The following is a 21,897-nucleotide window of genomic DNA, read 5'->3' on the forward strand; positions in this document are numbered from 1 at the left end:
CTGGCTCCGTCCGGCCGGCTCCCGCCATATCCTCCAGCTGCGGGCTCCGGCCGCGCGATTCCCGGGCTCCCGGGACCAGCCGTGGCCGGACTGTAGCACCGCCAGCCATGTCCAGGCAGCGCGGTAAGGGGGCAGGGAGGGATGTGTTGGAGAGAGGGCAGGGGAGTTCGGGGGTGGGGGGCGAGTGGATAGGGGTTGGGGGGGTCAGAGGGTAGGGAACAGGGGGATTGAATAGGGGCAAGGGTCCTGGTGGGGCAGTCAGAAAGGATCAGGGGTTGGATGAGGGCGGTGGGAGGCAGTCAGGGGCAAGGGTTCCAGGGGCTGTCAGGGTACAGGGAACGGGGGTGGATGGGGCAGGGGTCCTTGGGTTGGGGGGGGCATGATCCCTCCTGGGGTGAAGAGGGAACCGGTTGTTATGATTTTGGCAGCTCATCACTGCCCCAGGGCCATCCTTAGGATTTATGGGGCCATATGCAGTATTATTAAACTGGTGCTCCTATGCCTGATGGCAGCCTGAGCTTGCAGCCCGGCCGGGGCAGGGGCAGGGGCGGAGGGACAAGGCAGAAAGAATAACAAGACGCCCGGCCTGCCTCATGGTGGCAGAGAGTCACAGTTCCCCGCAGAGACCCCTGTACTCTCTCAGTCACGCAGAATGGATATGCAGAAGGTACCTAATTAAAAGCACTAAATTTGGGAATAAAAAATGTCAGTCACGGGTTTTTTGATATGCCCTGAAGTTTGTCAGACATTTATTTGCAAAAACTTTGTAGTAAGGGTGAGTCAGCTGTCTTGCTGAATACAACATTAAATATTATGGAATACATGTGTAAATTGCCACGTACACGCAGGGACGAAAGAAAATGCATGCCTGTTATTTACCAGGCTGCACGTGGCAATAGACTATATTGGTAAGGGATGCAAGGGGAGTATGGGTCACGATGCAAACTGCAGACACACACACAACTAAAATTAATCAATTTAAAGTTTTATTAGGGATAATTACAAGGGGTAAGGGAGCAGCGTATGATTAGCTAATAGAGTTAATAAAACTTAAAACACACAATGACTGAAATATCTACTAACAATATTTATAAACAGAGATGCAGCATTTAGTAATAACCGATACTTACAAATACAAACCAACGCATAACGACCGGCAAACGTAGAAACTCTGTTTGAAACACGTGAGCTGAGAGAGAGGCTTCGAGGTGATCAGGCTCGGTTACGGGTGTACACAGGATACACAGGATTCGTTTTTCTTTCTCCTCTCCCTGCCTGCACATGGCAGGCAGGCCTATAAAGTACCAACTTATGACATCCTGGAAGTGTCATAGGGGACGGGGACAGGGCCCAAAACCTGTTTGTGTTCGTTTCTGATTGGCACAAGCAAAGTTTACACCAAGTAGGGGAGCAGGTGCCTTAAAGTCTGGCTTCGCCCCCAAAAGGTGAGGAAATGCATATTGTTTTAGAATGCGTTCAACACTGAATGACAAAAGAAGAGGCCAGGGCAATACCGGTATGGGCAAGTTTTACAGGATGCAGACAGGAACTCATCTTAACATGCCCCCGTGCCCTGGCCGAAATAGTTAGGCCGAAAACGTAAACTTCCGAGTCCGACTCCTCATCCCCACCTATGAGGGGATGCGCTTCGGGGGTGGAAGCGATGTAGGCCGAGGCAACAAACTTGTGAATGCAGGCTTTAATGAAGGCACATCCGAGACAGAGAAGAGCGAGCCCAACCAGAAGGGACACAAACAGGGATTGGAAATAGGATTTGTAGGGCGCAAGGCCAAGCCAATCGAGCCATGACCAAAATTGGAAGGACTCTCGTGACTCTCTGACAGTAGAGCTCAACGTTTGCAGGTCTTTAACAATTGAGGACAAATTAGGAGAAATAGAAGGCAAAGAAATGCAGCATTTATCAGCAAAGTCGGGATATACTTCAGCAAATTTAGTACAAAATGAGGAAGATTGTAACAAATATTGAATCATTAATCTATTTTGAATACTATACTGAACAAGGGAATTTAACTGCTGATTAATTAAGGAGAGGCCCTTGCCCGTAGTATTAGCAAGCATTTCAATAGCAAGGGATTGAAACAGCACTTGATCACGTAACATCATATAACCAACAGGGTTAAAACTAACAATAGAGGAGGCGAGGGAGGAAGCTGCTGTTTGCAAACGAGTCCAAAAAGAGTGGGTACTACGATGGTGTCGGTGGCTAGATGGCAAGGTATAAATACCTCCGCCCTGTAGATACAGGGTGCCAATGGTGCATATACCCCGGGGATTGGGAGGAAGCACAGCAAATGCAACATTACCGCAAATCCAAAAATGACCGGGTCTTAAGGAAGAAACTGTGGTATGGCTCCACCCATTATTGGTTACAGAATAAAAGCTGGATGCACGATTGATACATGCAGCCTCAGCATGATGCATATGCTGGGCATGAAACAGATATGTATGTGTTATGGAGGTATAGAAGGTTCCAAAAAAATATTATAATTAAGACGATAAGAACAATTAATGGGAGGGGGGTAGGTAAAATTAAGAGTGGGTTTAGTTAGGGAGGTATTAGCATAAGAGAAACTCCACATAGAACAATTAGAATAAGTACCAACCCAAGTAGGGGCTGGGGTTAAACTATTACCAACAAAAACCCAACAATGAGATACTGGAACTCTAATACTCTCAATTAAAGAAAAGCTATGATCACATTATGATTACAGGATGCAGACAGGAACTCATCTCAACAACATGATGCGGCTCTTCTCTGTTTTACATTTTCTTAATCAGTATTTCTAAGCTGATTTTATATTTTAAATGTACTCTTAAGCCTTCATTAAGTAATCATTCCAGATTACTACATATTTAACTCATTGAAACAGACATTATTTTAAATTAATCAGTCACAGAGGTTTAGTGTGTTCACAACAATGTTCATTGCTTTTAGAAAAAGGGAAAACTAATTTACTGTGTGTGATCTCCATAACAATACACATGTTTATGAAATTTCACCAACTTTAAAAAATATGTTTCCAAAGATTTTAGGCATAACAAAGGATTTTATATCTTACTAAGGTACTGATTTTGCTTAAAACTAGTTCATCAGATAGTCAGAATTAAAGAAGGGTATACTTTGTCCAGCTATCTGGAAGCAAAGGGCTGTTGCTTCCTTCAGTTGGTGGGGAGAGGGGTAAAGGGAGAAATGGATGGACAGAAAGGACAGGAAGACTTTGGAAGTGAGGTTTTTGTTTTTTTTTTAACTATAGTAATTAAAACGTGTATTTTAGATAAGAGTGGTCTTTTGAAGAATTTATTTTAAAAACCATATGTCTGAAGATCCAAGCATTTAAGGCTAAAGATGATTGTGCATCTAAAAATCTATGCAAGGATTTTTTAGAGATGTGATTTTTATAATCTTCACCAACTCACTAATGAAATATTTTTAAAGCAAATTTTAAACTAAGATCCTGTAGACTGACACGTTCTAAGTAAATATTACAGTCATGCACAACTGTTTTTGTCAGTACATTCAGAAACTGACAGTAGATATCTGGGGGTTGGCAAATGCTGGTAGATAATGCAGACTCCCCTTTAGTGTGAGGCAGCAGAGGGGGAGCACTCTCTAGTCATCCCCTTGTTCCCTGTCACTGCCAGCCATCTCCCTGAAGAGTGGGAAAAGGGGTTGCTTGAAGCTATAAGCACTTCCACCTTTGGCCTCATGAGCCTGCTTACTTTTAGTCTGTCCTGCCAATTAAATGAGTTGTTGGGTTTTGTGCTCAAGCGATGTCCTCACTTTGATGTGTTGCATCAGATCCTCTTTAGGCTGAAAGGAAAACAAATTGCAGCCATTTAAAGGCTGAATATTATTTTATTTTCCTGCACTCGAATATCTCTTAGTTTTTCAAATGGAATTTTGAAAAAAGATAAGCTTTAATTCTGAACATCAGACTAAGCACTGTCTCTCTATACTAATGCTCCCTCTACCTGCTGTCTGGAGTGAATTTTGCAGCATCATTTGGCAATTGTGTTCAGGTTGTAGTCTGTGATCATGTTCTGCCTAACACTGACTCAGCATATGCATGTGTGTGTGTTTGGTTTTTTTGTGGTGTACCTTTATCAACTTTGTTTTCAAGCTGATTTTTTGGTTGCACTCTCCGCTTGTTTTCCTCCAGTGATGGGGAGGGAAGGAAAAGGACCTCGTCTGTCTGCAGCAACGAGTCTCTAAATGCCAGTGGGGTCACTCTTACCCCCCGCCGCATCTCCTGGCGGCAGCGAATCTTCCTGCGGGTTGCTTCACCCATGAACAAATCTCCCTCAACAATGCAGCATCAAGGTCCGTGGGGCTTCAAAGAGGGCAAGCTGTGGACATGCTATTGCTTATTACTCCTGGAAAGAAAAGTAGATGTTTAAGATAAAGCAACTTAATGCAACATTGTAATGTACTTGCTGAACCAGATTTGGGAAATGTCTCATTGGGGTGGCTTTGAGTCTTTGTTTTGAACTGGTGTTTCTAGCAGTAGACGTAAACTAATTGCATTTTGCTATAGTTGCCAGCAAGGGCAGAGAAACTGCAAGAACTGCCTTTAAATGATCAAAATATTTCTGTCAGCAAATATTGCCACACCCTGCTTATATAAGAGACAAGAATATTTATTTTTTAAAAAGATATCATTTTGACAGTGTTCTGTCCCAAATAGAACACAATCTGAATGTTAAGCATCCTTCCCTATTTTCTTTCTTTTTTAGTTCTAGATGTTAATCTACTGGTCTCTTTCATGCATTAGTGCATTTAGTTTCTTCTAAAAATTCAAAATTCTGACTAGTTAATATGGCTCCGATATCACTCTTCACAGCTATGGATCCAATACAGAAGTTCTCTAGATTCAGCGATTGTAGATGAACTGATAGATTTATTGCACAAGTACTGTGTGATAGCATAGAGAAAAACATGGCATCTCTGCTAGGTGGAACATATAGCAAACTGGGGGTATGTCTACACTACCCGCCGGATCGGCGGGTAGCGATCAGTTTATCGGGGATCGATATATCGCGTCTCATCTAGACGCAATATATTGATCCCCAAACGCGTTCCCATCGACTCCGGAACTCCACCAGAGCAAGCGGCGGTAGCGGAGTTGACGGGGAGCCATGGCTGTCGATCCCGCACTGTGCGGTAAGTCAAAATAAGATACTTTGACTTCAGCTACGCTATTCACATAGCTGAAGCTGTGTATCTTACGTCAACCCCGGCCCCTAGTGTAGACCAGGCCTATGGCAGCTAACAAGCTTAACTGTAGAAAGAGGTAATAAGGATGCAGTGGGAGTGGTCCGCTATTAAGCTGCCCTTTGTAACTTGGAGGGAGTTTTGTGGAAGGGTGCTCACTATAGCCATTGACCTTAAAGCTTCATTTAAAATGTTGCCTCTACTATTAGAAAAGTGTGGTTTCAGCTTATAATCAGTGTATTGTTGCTGAATATGATAGTAGAAATTGCTGTCTTCAATGTGGCATTTATAGCCAATGTAATTTGGATTTCCAGTGATAGTTATGTGACTCTTTGCAGATGGGCTTGAGGGGAATGAATTGTTGCCACTGTCCCCTCTTGCTCCAGCCTTGGAGGAGGACCCTCTTTCTCTGATATTGCAAAATGAGGATGCCCCAGATAAGGCTGGCGGGAGAAAAAAATCGGAAGAGTTGCAGAGTCTGTGGAGAAAAGCTATCCATCAACAAATCCTACTGCTTCGAATGGAAAAAGAAAACCAGAAGCTGGAAGGTTAGCCACTCAGAGAAACAACTGGGCCTGGTTTTCAGAGGCCCAGACCACAAGCAGCCCCCACTGACTTCAACTGAAAATCAGGGCCAGTGCTATTATAAGTTATGCAGTAGTTTCAGAAACAGAATTGGTGCAAGACTGAGGTTTACAATCTTAGAAGTGCTGCTGTTCCATGCAAAACTTGCAGTTTTTCCTTGATTTAGTGATTAAAATACCTGAAAAGATTGGGCATATTAAAAGATGACACAGCTGGTATATGAATTACTGTTCTGCTCATTTCAGAAAAGGCATAGATGCAAAATCTTCCGTGATTTAAACAGACTCTTTTCATGAGATGGAGCAAAGATATAGCATACTGCAGTACATGCTTCATCAAGTTCCCCTTCTTTGTAAAAATACATGCTCATCTGTCAGTTTTGCAATTTAAAAACATGCTTTCTGTCAGAGTAAGATTCAGCATACTTGTGAGTATATATTTAATAGAAACCATTGCTATACATATCCTGGGCAACCAGATTCTGGAATACCAGACCACCATACAGGATTAATTCCTCTTTCATCTTATAGCAAATTGGCATGAATACTTAAAACATCAATGAACTGCTCCCTTCATGCCTCATTTCAACAGGGTAGTGAATGATTTTCTATTGCACTGTCCAGATAGGTGTTATACATCATAAAAACATATGATGTTCCAACAAAAGGTTTCTTGTATATTTTCCAGTCTTTCCTACTCTACCAGAGAAGTAATTAAGGTCCTAAATTTTCAAAAGCAATTAGTATTCTGGTGTTTCCATTTTTTGAGTGCCCAACTTAAGATACCCTAAAGGTGCTTCATTTTTCAGAAGACAAGTGCTTAGCACTTCATGAAAATCAGGTCCTGATAAGGGTCTGAAGTTGGACACACACTCTATTCATTTATCAACATTTTGGCCAAGATTTTTACTACTGTTATTCAGGATTCCTTCTACAAAAAGTAGTAGTCAACATCCTGGTCTAAATGTAAAACTTGTAGAAATCAAAAAAGATTTAATTTTACACTTAGTGCCTTTACCCTAAAGCAGGGGTCAGCAACCTTTCAGAAGTGGTGTGCCGAGTCTTCATTTATTCACTCTGATTTAAGGTTTCGCGTGCCAGTCATACATTTTAACGTTTTTAGAAGATCTCTTTTCATAAGTCTATAATATATAACTAAACTATTGTTGTATGTAAAGTAAATAAGGTTTTAAAAATGTTTAAGAAGCTTCATTTAAAATTAAATTAAAATGCAGAGCCCCCTGGACTGGTTGCCAGGACCCAGGCAGTGTGAGTGCCACTGAAAATCAGCTCGTGTGCCGCCTTTGGCCTGCATGCCATAGGTTGCCTACCCCCGCCCTAAAGAAACTGCAAATGGTAATTTGCATATATTGTCCTGTGCAGTCTTTAAGTTTCCAGAGGCTGGCATTATGCTGCAGTCTCATTCTTTCAGCATAGATATCCTTACCATCCTCATTTGTGAAAGTCTCATGCCCACCTCCCATTTCTCCATTTCTTTAGTGCACCATATAGGCACCAGTCCATGCTAAGGATACTAGAGGAGAGGAAGGAAAAAAATGGCAGGAGCCTTTCCATGTGACTGCAAACGCATGCCCTTGAATACACTGCTTTAGCACATAGTGTGTTACCCTCCCTGTTTGAACTACATAGGGTTTGTAGGGAACTTCTACCGATTATTTAGTCATTGAAGAATGGCCAGTCCAACCAAATCCTTTATTCTTGGCTATTGTTTTAGCAACCTGCCAGTCTGTGTTTGGGAAAAGAAGAGGCCACAATGAATAAGCACTGGTTATTCCTTTAGATTCTTTGTACAGCAGCAAGGGCTGTTTGTATCTTGAAATCTCAAACCTTGCAGGTATCACAAACACTTAAAACTAATCTGACCTCTGCAAGAACAAATGATAAAACAGCTAAAGAAATAAGTGGTTTATAGAGTAAAGAACATAAAGCTAATGCCTCTTTCTTAGTTAATGATTAACACTAAATGTGCATGTCTGGTCTCCCTGGTGAAAATTAGAAAACAACAGTGTAGTGATGGGTGCTAGAGTAACTGCATTCCAGTTTTTAACCCAAAGGGTTCTCCGACTTGTGGAGTTTTATCAGCTGAGAATGCATTGCTGCCAATACATTGGACTTAATCTCACCAAGTAAACGTAGGTGACTTTGCTTAAGGAACCTAAGCACTGGTTATCTAGTGTTAGAGGAGACAGGATGACTTGAGACAAGGTATAGGTTGTTCTGGTAATTTTCCCAGTCTCCATGTTAATTTTGCATTTGTTTGGTTGGCATATTATAGTCCAAGTACGTGTGGCATTGTGTGGAAAGCACCTATTGAAAGCTGATGCACATTGAAGTGAGCAGGGTATTTCATTATTATACCTTGATTCAAGTGGTGGTTGGTCTCCCAACACTACAACTCATTACAGACTTCAGAAAATATAAACATAAACCCAGAATGGGCCGAAACCTCTAGTGGCACCCTGATTCTTAGTTGTATATTCATCAAGCTGATTATTATTGCTTTGTTTTTTATGTGCAATTTCCACCCCTTTATGAAATAGCTCTCAGCAGTTCTTATCTGCTAATGTGTTGTATTAAATGTACTGATTAAAATATTAACAGAATCTCTCCTACTGTTCTTTGTGCCTTCGAGGAGACTTGAATGCTAATAGCTGTTTGTTCTGCAGAAGGTAAGATTTGTGAAGCAAATACCTATTGTTTTAATTTTGATAGTGGCTAAGGCAGTGTTTCTCAAACTGGGGTCACCGCTTGTGTAGGGAAAGCCCTTGGCAGGCCGGGCCAGTTTGTTTACCTGCCCGGTCCGGCCAATCGCAGCTCCAACTGGCTGCGGTTCGCTGCTCCAGGCCAATGGGAGCTGCTGGAAGCGGTGCAGGCCGAGGGACTTACTGGCCACCACTTCCAGCAGCCCCCATTGGCCTGCTGCAGCGAACTGCGGCCAGTGGGAGCCGCGATTGGCCGGACCTGCGGACACAGCAGGTAAACAAACTGGCCCAGCCCGCCAGGGGCTTTCCCGACACAAGTGGTGACCCCAGTTTGAGAAACACTGGGCTAACAGCTACTTTTTTAAACACAATATTTCTAGGTGTTTTCACAACAGGAAAATTTTAAGGAGGATGGTAGCGAGCCATTAAATCTATAAGAAGCCTAATTTTGCTGCCCTATTCTCGCTGAGCAGTGCCTTACTCCACATGCAGTCCCACTGATTTCAGTGGGGCTAGTTTTGGAGCAGAGTACCACTCAATGTAAATAAGGGTGCCAGAACTGAATGCCCTTTTTTTTTTTTTTTTGCAGCACAGGAATTTCACATTCTTATGGTCTTGCATTTATGCAACAGTTTGCATAAAAAAATCAGTGTTTTTTTGCCTTTGAAGATCAACTGTTGTTCCCTAAAGATAACTTTTTAAAAAAATCCAGGGACAATATCCAAGTTTAGATTGAAGCTCGTTGAAGTAGGAGCTCTCCTAAATGCTTCGTGCCTAGCACAAAGCGACTGGGTGCCTTCGACACTACCACAATACAGATAGTTACAAGAATTGTTTATTGGGCCCTCGTCAGTCAGATAAAAATGATAAATTATAAAGCACTTGGGGATACTCAGAAACTAGACTTGTGGAATGGCCTAGACATTAATTTCTGATCCTGCATGCACTTATGTGTGTGTCCCAATTAACTGAGGCTTGTCATGGGTTTCTTCAACCTTTTGCTGAAGCGTCGGGTATTGGCCATTTTTGGAAATAGGGTAGCTAGTTTGAGGAACAGATTTGGCTTTGCAAGTCCTATGTTCCCATAGAATCCCCAGTGTTGGTTTGTATCATTCTGATCTGAGGAAATAACAGTTAAAGAATCATGGTTCCTCAGTGAACCATGTAAACTTCCTTCCAACAGTGAGCATGGTAAATGTGTGAGACTTAGAGTTATTGGAATCCTTGAGGGATCATACTGTGCAATAATGCAGTATGTAACCTGCTCACATGATTACCAAAGACTCTATTTGCAACAATTGGACTCTGGAACTGCATGCGGGTTAAATCTCAATATCCGTAGCACGGTGTGCGCATTAAACCCTCCACTTGCTAACAAATGTGCAGTAAAAGCGCTACTGTGACATTCCCAGGTAGAAATCGAAATTAGGCCTCCATGAAAATCCAGAATTACCTGACAGTTGTTTTAGAAAAGTGAGTCTCCAATAGCTGCTAGAAGAAATGAGCATAAAGCAGGACCTAATGAGAAGAGTAGGTGGTAGAGCATCAGACTGGATTTAGCAAATGGTGCACCTTAGAGTCAGGGAGATTAAAAACTCTTACCATTTTCTGCTATCCTGCATTGTGACTCTGAGCAATGGTGTTAAGGGAAAAAGATGCCAAAATAAAAACCCCATTGTGGTGAGAAGCATCTGTTTGAAACTGCCATGATCTATTATAGGTGTGGCCAACCTGAGCCTGAGAAGGAGCCAGAATTTACCAATGTACATTGCCAAAGAGCCACCGTAATACGTCAGCAGCCCACCATCAGCTCTCCCACCCCGCTCCCAGCACCTCCACCCACTGGCAGCCTTGCCGATCAGCACCTCCCGCTCCCTCCCCACAACTCCTGATCAGCTGTTTCATGGCATGCAGGAGGCTCTGGGGTGGGGAGGAGCGAGGGCACAGAAGGCTCAGGGGAGGGCGGAGGGAAGAAGTGGAGTGGGGGCAGGGCCTGTGGCACAGCCAGGGGTTGAGCAGTGAGCACCCCCTGGCACATTGGAAAGTTTGCGCCTGTAGCTCCAGCCCCAGAGTCGGTGCCTATACAAGGAGCTTCATATTAACTTCTGAAGAGCCACATGTGGCTCCGGAGCCACAGGTTGGCCACTCCTAATCAATTAGGACCACTATGAACAGTGTAGCTGGTGGGACCATATAATGATAATGATCTCGACTTTGTCATTTAAAAGAGAAGTTTCCTAAAAAGACTTTACCAAAGCTCTTATAGTTCCAGAAGGAGCATTCAAAGTCTGAGATTTCTCACAGTGAAGCTATTTTAATGTGCAATACACATAAAGTAAAAATTATCTGATAAATTGCTTTGCACAATTGTTTGTTGCTGAGATGTCAACATTTAGCCACAGAAAGACAACTGATAAATACCTCTCCATCATTAGCAGAATTCAGGATCATGTCTTTTGAAATACGGAAAGACGATCCTTTGTTCATTCCATCAACACTGGTTTAAGTATTATGAGGATTCTGTTGCAGAATATTAATTTCACTCAGCAAAGCTTTGCTAAAGTTAAGAGAAGGCGCAGTTGTGGGAAGGGGAGGAAACACATCTGGGTTTTTTTTCTTTTATATTGTTTCTTGTATGTTGGTTTGTAACTTTATCATGTTATTTATTCAGCAATATGAGTCATATGTGTCAGCAGTTCATTTAAAGTCAGTCTCCTATCATTTATCCATTGATTCAAAGTGTCCTGTGCAGTAACAGAAGAGAGATTCTGGATGTTACCTTGGCTGTGTTGAGATATTTGATTTCTGATATGATCTCTCATATACTCTCCCTCATGTTCTATATTCCAGCAAGTAGAGATGAACTCCAATCAAGAAAAGCTAAATTGGACTACCTTGAAGTTGGTACATGTCAGAAAGATGTCATAAATATCTGGGATAAGAAGTTATTAAACTGCAGAGCCAAAATCAGATGTGATATGGAGGATATTCATACCACTCTGAAAGAAGGTATTTATTATGTAAGATGTATTTTGGCTGGGACATTTGGGACACTTTTTTTGTTCAGTCTTTAAGGTTATTTAAACCAAATCTACCTTCAGTAAGCTTGTTCCAGTAGCACCAAATCAGTAAAAATTGCCCGTTGCCTTTTTTTTTTTTTTTTTCAAACTCCAGCTAACTATTTTGCAATGAGAACATATACTGATTCTGTTGTGCCTACAACATATTGAGACAGTGCTGCAGAAAGATCAAGTGAATGATTACATAGTTGTACTACTGTATGTAAAGTGATGTCCCCAGATAGGTTAGCATTGGTGGGGATTTCTCCCAGGGCCTTTGGATTTAAAAGCATGAACCTCTACTCTCTGAGATGAAGAACCCAGTTCCTTGGCTCAAGGCTGTAGCCGACTCATACACCTGTGTACATGGACTAGACAGGGGACAGGGGGCCACAGTGCATCAGTGTGGGTTATACATTTGTCTGAGGACACTCACCCTGACAATTCCCATATGGGTTATCCCTTGTAATACAATGCCCCAGTTGGGAATTGAATCTGAGATATCTGGACCTAAAATCATGAGCCTTTGTTGTTTAAGCACAAAGGCTAAGTCCATTAGCTTGAAGTCAGTAGTAGACTCATAAACCTCTATGGCAACTAGCCATTACATGGCAACAAAACGACTACACTCTTAGTGTGAGTTACAGGTAGATTAAGTCTTTATCGTGGTTCTCAGCCTTCAGGTTAGGAACCATAGCTATAATGCATTGTATGACATTATCTAGAATAGTGACTTCTGTTTTATCTAGATAAAAAGCCTTCAGAATATTCAGCTGCTCGGGGCATTTGTTTTTTCTCCCCTCTGATTTTAGGTGTACCAAAAAGCCGTCGGGGAGAAATTTGGCAATTTCTAGCTGTACAACATCGCGTAAGACATAGACTGCCAAGTAAACAACAACCTCCTGACATCTCATACAAAGAACTCTTGAAGCAGCTGACAGCTCAGCAACATGCTATCCTTGTAGATCTAGGTACTTTTGTGGTGGCTGATAGATACTCTAATGTGTACTTTGTGTCCTATTGCTGAGGTGACTGGAAAATGTTGTTTTTAGTTTTAAGTTTTGGGTTGAGTTTCATGTTGGTACAGAAAGAAAGATGCTACTGTACATGAACATACGTTCTGTCTAGGCTGCCTTCAGTGTTGTCCTTGCTGAACACTCCTGCTCCTTTTGTTCGTGCTATATGCACACCATGTCTGCAATGGGAGACACTTACCCGTGGATTTTGGTGAGTGCAATTTTGCAGGCTAACTGCAGAGCGGGAAGAAAATGGACTGGAGTGGAGCAGGAACGAACTACGAACTTGAAGGATGAAATTCTGGCACTGTTGAAGTCAGTGGTAAAATTCACTGAGACTTCACTTGTGGGCAGGATTTCACCTGAAGGATGGAAAAAAAACACAGGGCTGTGGGAAGAGAGGACAGGGCTATGTAGGCTTGTGAGAAAGCAATGGAACAGTCTGTAATGGTTGGAGGGAGATGACAGAAAAGCAAATAAAAATGAAGGGGAAAAGGGAGAGAGGAGATCAGGGTAACCTTAAGAATCATTTATTCTTGGAGAACATGAATTCAAGTGTTTTGTGTTTTGTTTTTGTTTTTTTTTTTATTACAAAAGCATGTAACTGATCCTCTTCTCTCTTTTCTCTCCCACTCTCTCGTATGTTACTTGTCTCCGATTGTAAGGGACTATCTTTCTGTGTGTTTGTATAGCCTCTAACATAATGGAGCCTGATTGGAAACGTGGTGCTACTGAACTAGAAATATTAAATTCATGTGTGAGTCAGTGTGATGGCCTTCATCTGGGCTGACTCCAGGGACTGGACTGGAAACGTCCAGAGTGAAATTATGAGTGTCTACAGTTGAGCTAAAGAGCCAGGCTTTGTCGCTGTAACACAGGCTTGCAGAATTGGATCCTGCAGCTTGAACCTAGCCCTAACCTGAAGTATCTATAGTACAACTTTGGGGAAAAAACAATAGGTTCCAGAACCTCTCTTTTTTTTTTAAAAAAACAGAAAAAAAATCGTGTATAACAAACAATTATCCAGTGCTTAGGTACAACAGCAATGGGTGCCCTAGAACTACCCAAGATATGGTTTTATTCAGTACAACTTTGACATTGCCCTAGTCAGAAAGTATGACCAACTATCCAAATTTGTTTAATAATTTAAATCTAATTCCAAGGATATGTTCTGGGAAGGCTTGATAAGAGAAACTTCTGCAAATACAGAGGAGAGGAGTTTTATGGGTTTCTGTCTCTCTAGAAAAGAGAACTGAGAATTAAATACCTCTCTCTTTTATTTTTATGCCAGGCAGGACATTCCCTACACATCCTTACTTCTCTACCCAGCTGGGAGCAGGGCAGCTGTCGCTCTTTAATCTCCTGAAAGCTTATTCTTTGCTGGACAAGGAAGTGGGTTATTGCCAGGGTATCAGCTTTGTGGCTGGAGTACTGCTTCTACACATGAGTGAGGAGCAAGCCTTTGAAATGCTGAAATTCCTCATGTATGATCTTGGCTTCCGTAAACAGTACAGGCCAGACATGCTGTCACTACAGGTAAGTTGGTTCTTTCGCCTAAAACAAACTAAACTTGAATCTGCTGTAGGATTTCCGAGAGGCTGTGCCTGTTCTGATACTTGGAAAGTTGCAGTTTGTTGGGATGATAAGTGCTAGAGGGGAGTAAAATGCATATAGTTATCCTTGTCAAACCTCTCATTTTCTCATTTAGAAGTCGATATAGAAGCTTAAGAGTTGCCAACTTCTTCCCATCACAAACTCTGATACTCTTCCATTTGGAAACTGTGCCTTTTCTTTTCATCCTTTCCTTTCCTGCTCATTTTTCTGCCCTCTCCTCAAAAAAACAAAACAAAAGAAAGCAAAAACAACCACTCCCCAAACCCCATATAAACCATGATTGTTTTTATCTGTCTGCTTGCCCCTGCGTTCATGCAGTGAATGAGTAAAAACAAGGACACCCCCAACTAAAAGGTGAAGATTAAATGCCTCTCTGTTTTGTTACATCATTTGTTAACTCTATCCAGCAGAATTTAGAATTTAAAAAAAATGTGCTCCCACTGCTACTTCACTTTGGGAAGCCTTTAAAGCCTTCATCAGAGGCTGTATCATCTCTTATGCCTCCTTTCAAAAGAAATGGAGAGAACATAGACTAGATACCCTTGTGAAGGAAATTAAGGTGTTGGATGTAAACTATCCTTGTGCAGCCTCCCCAGAGAAACTCCAGATCCCTCATCAATCTAAGATATGAAATCAACAAACTTCTGTCCCAAAAGGTTACGTTTTTCTTTATTTTGTTTGAAGCAAAACTACTGGGAATCTGGTGAGAGAGCTGGGAAGCTGTTGGCATATAGATTTAAGCAAAAGGCTTACAGAAATAAGATTGCTAATCACAATAGTAGCAGTAAATTATATACAAGGCAGACATTAATAAACAATTTCAAAAGTTTTTTATTCAAAACTATATTTACCTGGAGGGAATCCGTAAAGATGCCCTAGATAAGCTTTTTAGTGGATTGTCTCTGCCACAGACCTGGCTGTTAGAAGGAACTCTTAGGCCTGGTCTACACTACGGGGCGGAGGGGGGTGTCGAACTAAGGTACGCGACTTCAGCTACGCGAATAGCGTATCTGAAGTCGAACTACCTTAGTTCAAATTTCCTACCTGTCCAGACGCCGCGGGATCGAACTCCGCGGCTCCCCCGTCGACTCCGCCACCGCCATTTGCGGTGGTGGAGTTCCGGAGTCGACAGGAGCGCGTTCGGAGTTCGAACTATCACGTCTAGATTAGACGCGATAGTTCGAACTCCGAGAAGTCGAACTCTCCGCGTCGACCCGGCGGGTAAGTATGGACCTACCCTTAGATGCCCCTCTAGAAATCGCAGAACTAACTGTGGCTATCAAAGAAATGAAGGTTGGAAAGACTCCTGGCACAGATGGGTTCCCAATTGAATTAAACACCTAGATTATTGAATGTTCAATGAGGCCAAGAATGAGCAAACTCTCCTGTCTGCTCTAAGAGAAGCTGTAATTTCAGTTATTCCTCAATCTGGGAAAGATGTTGGACTATGTAGTAATTACAGGCCTATTTCTTTAATCAATTGTGATGCTAAGATTTTAGCTAAAGCTCTTGCTATGTGATGGGACAAAGGTCTCTCACACGTCATACACATAAATCAGGTAACTTCCTTCGTTATGAAGGCATAGCTCAGATAATTTGCTTCAACTGATTGATGATATTGCTGCTTCAGGATATTCTAAAGAATTCTTAGCTGTCACTTCTTACGAGGCCTTTGACCACATAGCCTGGGCCTATCTTTGTCATGTGTTAGCAAAGTTTGGGTTTGGTAACCAATTTATTGCTTGGATTAAACTTTTATACTGTAACCCAATTTCCAGGGTAGTTACCAATAGTATTATTTCCGCCCCTTTTCCATTACAGAGATGTATGAGGCAGGCCTGCCCCCTTTCTCCTCTTCCATTTGATTTAGCTCTAGAACCTTCAGCCATTGCCATCCAAGGAAATCAACATATTCATGGTATCAGGGTAGGCCAAACAGAGCACAAAACTATGCTGTCTGCAAAGGATGCTCTTATATTTGTATTTAAGTCCAAGGTTACTATTCCTAGCCTTCTAAACACCATTAATAAATTTGGACTTTTCTCAGGATAGAAAATTAATTTGGGGGGGAAATCAGAAATCTTATGCATTAACAAATACACGCACCAAGGCACTTTTTCAAATTAGGACTTTCAATGGCAATCTTTTTCTATGAAATATTTATGGATATTGATCACCAAAAATATTCCAGGACATCCGTAAAATAAATATGTCTGGGAGAATTTTGTTTTCCCAACTTGGAAAATTATCATATCCTTTTTGTTAAGCCAGGCATCTTTGCGGCTGTTAAATATGACCATGTGGACCTGGGGTGACCAGATGTCCCTATTTTATAGGGACAGTCCTGATATTTGGGGCTTTGTCTTATATAGGGTCCTATTACCCCCCCCACCCCCATCCTGATTTTTCACACCTGCTGTCTGGTCACCCTATGTGGACCACACCTTGTGTTCAGATTGAACACGAATTGGTATACCCTCTCCCCCTTTCAGGCATTGTAGGATCGAATTATTACGGATTTGATGGCTCCAGAGCTCCCACAGTGACGGTGGTGGGGTAAGCTTGGTCAAAATTAGCTAGAAAGCTCTGCTTCCATCCATATAGAGGCAGTCCTAGCCTTAAAATCAGTGGCAAAACCTTAATGTGGAGAGATTTGATGGAGAGAGCAATTATCACTTTGTTGCAGCTAACTGACAATGATGAATTTAAACCATTTGTAGATCTTCAGCAACAATTTGGTTTGCCCTGTTCCAGACTATGGAAATATCTCCATTTAAAGCATTAACTTACAAATGTGTTTGGACAGGATGCATTGGGAGCTCCAGAACCTCCAGAACTTTTATTGTTTTGGAGGAAAGTTCCTGAATTTTCTTGGCCAGTGGTGTCCTTTTACAATTTTATGGCCCAAAAAACTTCTGCCAAAGATTCATCATTTGAGAGTTGGAATAGAGATGTGGATACACAACTATCTCCAACTCAATGGAATACAATTGTATCTAATGTTAAAAAAGGAACTATAGGCCTGAGACTGCAGCTTATTCATCAAAAGATAACTTTTTCAAATATACTGGTTCCCACAAAGAGTAATTGTAATAGGCCTCATAAATGCTGACCACTGTTAGAAATGTAATTCCCCGTGTGCCTTTCAATTACATGGAACATATCTATGTTCTTGTAATGTGAGACAGAGTAAACAGAAGTGCCTGATCTATGTTCTCGTACTATTAATTTATTTTGTATTCTTCCATCCTGTTTTCTTTTAATTTGTCTCCTCTCTCAACTAAACTGTCTCAATTTCTGGCTTCCACCTGGATAGAATACATTTTAGTCCCTTTTTAAAGGAGGCTAGATGGCCATTGAGTAACTGGCTCTCACCTTTAGAAAATGGAGCTCTGAACTCTGCTTTCATTGCAAGCGTGGGTTCAGTTTCATCTCAGTCTTTTGCAGACATTTGCCTGCATCTTGAAGCCTCAACCTAATTTGGTATGATTGGCAGTTTTCAGTTGAGAGGCTTAAGTTCTTTGCAAGGGAATTGTGAGTTAAGACTCATGAGCTCTATCACAGCTGTACTGTATGGGGAAAACATGCACAACTCCTGCCCATGTCAGATTGGCTGTAGCATTTTATACCAGAACTCGCTCAGAATAAAATTTCTCTCAAATTAGATCAGCAGTGACATCTAGTGGTCAGTTAGGCTACTGATAGGACATTATCTCTTCTGGCTATTCTAAATGATATATCAATTCACGGATTTTTCTGATATAAAAATGGCAGAGAGAAGAAATGTGGGAAAATGTGTAATCGTCAAGCTATAACCAGCACACTTCTGTATTATTCACATAGATATTATACATTTTCAATGAAAAAATGTAAAGTTTAGGCTACAAAGTTTAAAAACGTACTAAACAACTAGTTATCCAAAATTCAGCCCCTCTTTAGGAAAGAGCCCTCTTCTGTGTAATCTAAGTTTGATGATCTTTTTTATTATGAGTTTTTTTTAAAAAAAACCTGTAGCTGTCTTTGAGTACCTTGGACTATTAGCTTTCTAAAACAGGAATTTTTGTGACAATTTAAAAACTGAAATCTGGTGTAGTAATTCCACTAAGTAGACTTTGAATGTATTTGGTATCATATGCTTGCATTAGAAATACTTCATTATTGAACTATTATTCAATGGTGAATGAAAATCAGCAGGTCATATAGAATATCAGGGTTGGAAGGGACCTCAAGAGGTCATCTAGTCCAACCCCCTGCTCAAAGCAGGCCCAATCCCCAGATGCCTAAATGGCCCCCTCAAGGATTGAGCTCACAACCCTGGTTTAGCAGACCAATGCTCAAACCACTGAGCTATCCCTCCCCTAAACAGAGCTCATCAGGGATTTGAACCCAGGCCCTCTTACACCCTAAGTAAGAATCATACCCCTAGACCAACGAGCCACTACAATGTTATATGCCCTCAGACAAGTCTGACAATTCATGCATTTATGTTCTTTCCTGGAATGGCTATTTCCAGTAGTGGATTTGCTGTATTGAAAGTAGGAGGGCCACGTTGTTAGACCCTTCACTTACAAATTTTCCTCAGAGACTCATGAAAAGGATGTAGTCTAACTGTCTCTGTGTTACCTGACTCACCCATATCCTGGTGGATATGGGCCCTAGTTAACCTTGAACTGTCTCTGCATATGGCTCAAAAAGAGAAAGCATTGGGTTTTAGTGCTTTATTTCGTGGAATGCTGCTCTAACTAGTGAATGCAAAACCCGATTCTCTCCTTAAAGCTTGAATTGCGTGAGCCACAGACAGGGAGATGTAGTCCCTATTTTCAACCTTTTCACACACATTTGAAGTCTGAGTTTCAAATTGGGCTTCCTCCTGCACTGCATGTGTTTGACTGGGCCAATTTTACATTAGGAGGGAGTTGTCTTTTCCATATTTCTGCAGGAGGAATTTCAGACCATAGTGTGAGGTTTATGCTTGATGACACTGTACATCTCTTCTCAATGTCTGTTCTGACTCTGTGAATGCGTTCTTTAGCATATGGAGACCCTGGGAGCAGGTGGTAAATACACAGCAATCAGAAATAATGACAGCATGAGGTTTGCAATTCTGACTCACAACTGAGAAGATAGAGGCTCAGAGATGTACAAAACCAACTTCCATTTTGTTTTGTGTAACTTCAGCAAAGTATGAAAGTGGCAGATCTAGAAGAAGCCAGCCTTTGGCTGAGTGGCTTGGCGATCAGATATATAGCTGGCAATGGCCATTTAATAAACAATGGTCAAAACTTAGGTTAATTTTCCCCCTACCCCTTCATCTGCAACCCATTGGTAGATACCTTTGAGAGTTAACCCATCTTTTTTTTGGTGGGGGGGGGTGATGGAGGGCGGTAGGAGGTAGAAGGTAGAGGTAGGGCAGGACAGGCCCCAGTCACAGGACTTGTACCATTTAATAAATAAGAGGAGTATTTCTCTTTTTTGAGTCTGAGACAAATTATTTTTAAACTACAGGCTGGTTCTCTTATAATGAAGCAGAGAGTGTGAAAAGGAATAAAGAATTACTTTATCTGGGAAAACTACTTTATCCATTGCAACTTCTGTGGTCTGAACTCTGATGAAGTCAAATAGGATGGACATATATCCATAAATTCCTCTTTTTTAAGAAGAACATTCATGCTCATTCTCAGGGCCGGTGCAACCATTTAGGCGACCTAGGCCTAGGGTGCTGGGATTTGGGGGGCGCCATTTTCTTAGTCAGCGACCCCGGCAGCCAGATCTTCATCCGCCCTGGTCGCCACCGGCATTTAGGCGGAGGGAGCTGGAGCAGGGGGAAGGGCTCCTGCAGCAAATAAGGGGGCGGGGGCGGCAAGCAGGGGAACTCCCCACCCCAGCTCACCCCTGCCCCGCCTCCTCCCCGAGCACGCCATGGCCGCTTCACTTCTCCCACCTCCCAGGCTTGCGGCGCCTACGCTGATTGGCACCGCAAGCCTGGGAGGCGGGAGAAGTGAAGCAGCCACGGCGTGCTCATGGAGAAGGTGGGGCAGGGGTGAGCTGGGGTGCGAGGGGTGCCTCATGGCGGAGGGTGGGGGGTGGGGAGCTGCCACAAGGGGGCACCTCAGGGCGGAGGGAGGGAGCTTCGGTGGGGGGGGCACCTCAGGGTGGGGGAGCAGGAGTTGGGGGTCTCAAGGTGGAAGTTTCGCCTAGGGTGTGAAACATCCTTGCACCGGCTCTGCTCATTCTTGTTTATTTTTTAATGGGAAAGTGTTATCATTTCTAGCTTTGTTTTCCATCTATTAAAGAAAAATGACTTTTAATAACCAGAACTGGTTTCTAGGTGAATAGCTTATTTTAGACAAAAATACACAAGTTTTCTCTGCTAAAGAGATTATAAAGGATGATTTAGCTAGAGGATCAAAAGCTAATTAAACGGAACATGTAGTTAAAACCAAATCCTATTTGGTTTTGGGGAGGATTAGAAAGCTTGCATAGTTTACGTGCATAAGGCTTTACTAAGATGTGAACAATATTTTTTTCCCATAGAAAGAATTATTGATGGATTTATAGGTCACTGCTAACTGTTCTATTATTCTCCTTTGCCCATTGAATTCTAGGAGCTCTAGATTAATGCATCTCTTGCTTGGGGAGGAACAAGGAGTAACATTTTCAGAAGCACCTTAAATAGGCTACATCCCATTTTCAAAAGTGACATCAGGATTTGTGAGTTGTATCTTGTTGAAAGCCTGTTGGATTTAGGCTCCTAAGGGCTAGATTCAAAGAGGTAATTAGGCACCTAAATCCAACATTAAGGTGCCACTGACATTCTCAAAACCATCGTTCAGCTGCCGCTTAACCTTGTAGGCACCTAAGTCCCTGTGGGACCCACATTTCTGCCAGTAGCTATGTGCAAAGTCACCTAAATTCTGGTACTGCCTCCGCAGCTAACGAGCTGCTCAGAGCCCTTACGCATGCCTAAGCCCCAGCAAGATTCTCAAACTAATTGTTCTCCCACCTATTTTGTATGCAGGACCCAATCCAGTAGGTGTGCTCTGAGCACAGTTACTGGTTTGGGGTGCACACAAAAGACAGATGGGGTGAGAATTTTGGGGTCTGTCTGTCATGCATGTGTTCATCTATCCCAGTCTATCCAGTAGCCCAGTGGTTACCTGGGATGCGGGAGACCAAGATTTGAATCCCCACTCTGCCTGTTTTGGAGCAAGGACTTGAATCTGATTCTCCCACATCCCAGGTGAGTGCCTGAACCACTGGGCTATAGTCAATTGCTCTCTTTTTTCCCCCATCACTCTGGCACAAAGAATATTTAACTATTTATCCAAAATGCAACAGCTCCAATGGGAGAGAGTGAGACCTACCACATTCTAGACAATAGCCCATGAGTCAGAGCACTCACATGGGGTGTGGAAAAGCTGGGTTCAAGTCCGTGCTCTAAATCGTACAGAGCTGAGATTTGAATCTGGCTCTCCCACATCCCAGGTGAGTGCCCTGACCACTGGTCTATTATCCATAATGGGATTGGGTGGTTTCTCTCTGGGGTTTGTTTTTGTGAGAGAGGGCTGACCTGGAGGGTAATTTGGAGTAATTGGATTTGATGCAAGAATTGCTGGATGAGGTTCTATGCCCTGTTTACAGGGGTCTAGATTAGATCATATTGGTTCT

General features: G+C 42.3%; 1 protein-coding gene across 5 annotated transcripts in view; it reads left to right on the top strand.

The window, feature by feature from the left end:
• The window catches only part of TBC1D4 (TBC1 domain family member 4), a 157,423-nt gene that overhangs the window by 123,038 nt on the left and 12,488 nt on the right, over window positions 1-21,897 (top strand). For 3 of the 5 annotated variants that reach the window (XM_045011434.1, XM_045011455.1, XM_045011444.1), the window contains 5 exons: window positions 4,182-4,342; window positions 5,572-5,781; window positions 11,391-11,549; window positions 12,412-12,570; window positions 13,907-14,151. In XM_045011434.1, coding sequence (XP_044867369.1) covers window positions 4,182-4,342; window positions 5,572-5,781; window positions 11,391-11,549; window positions 12,412-12,570; window positions 13,907-14,151 — 934 coding nt within the window. Of the gene's footprint in view, window positions 1-4,181; window positions 4,343-5,571; window positions 5,782-8,504; window positions 8,508-11,390; window positions 11,550-12,411; window positions 12,571-13,906; window positions 14,152-21,897 lie in introns of all 5 variants that reach the window. The other 2 variants (XM_045011426.1, XM_045011436.1) reach the window with 1 other exon arrangement.

This window comes from Mauremys mutica, chromosome 1 (assembly GCF_020497125.1).
Source record: "Mauremys mutica isolate MM-2020 ecotype Southern chromosome 1, ASM2049712v1, whole genome shotgun sequence".
Taxonomy (NCBI): domain Eukaryota; kingdom Metazoa; phylum Chordata; order Testudines; family Geoemydidae; genus Mauremys; species Mauremys mutica.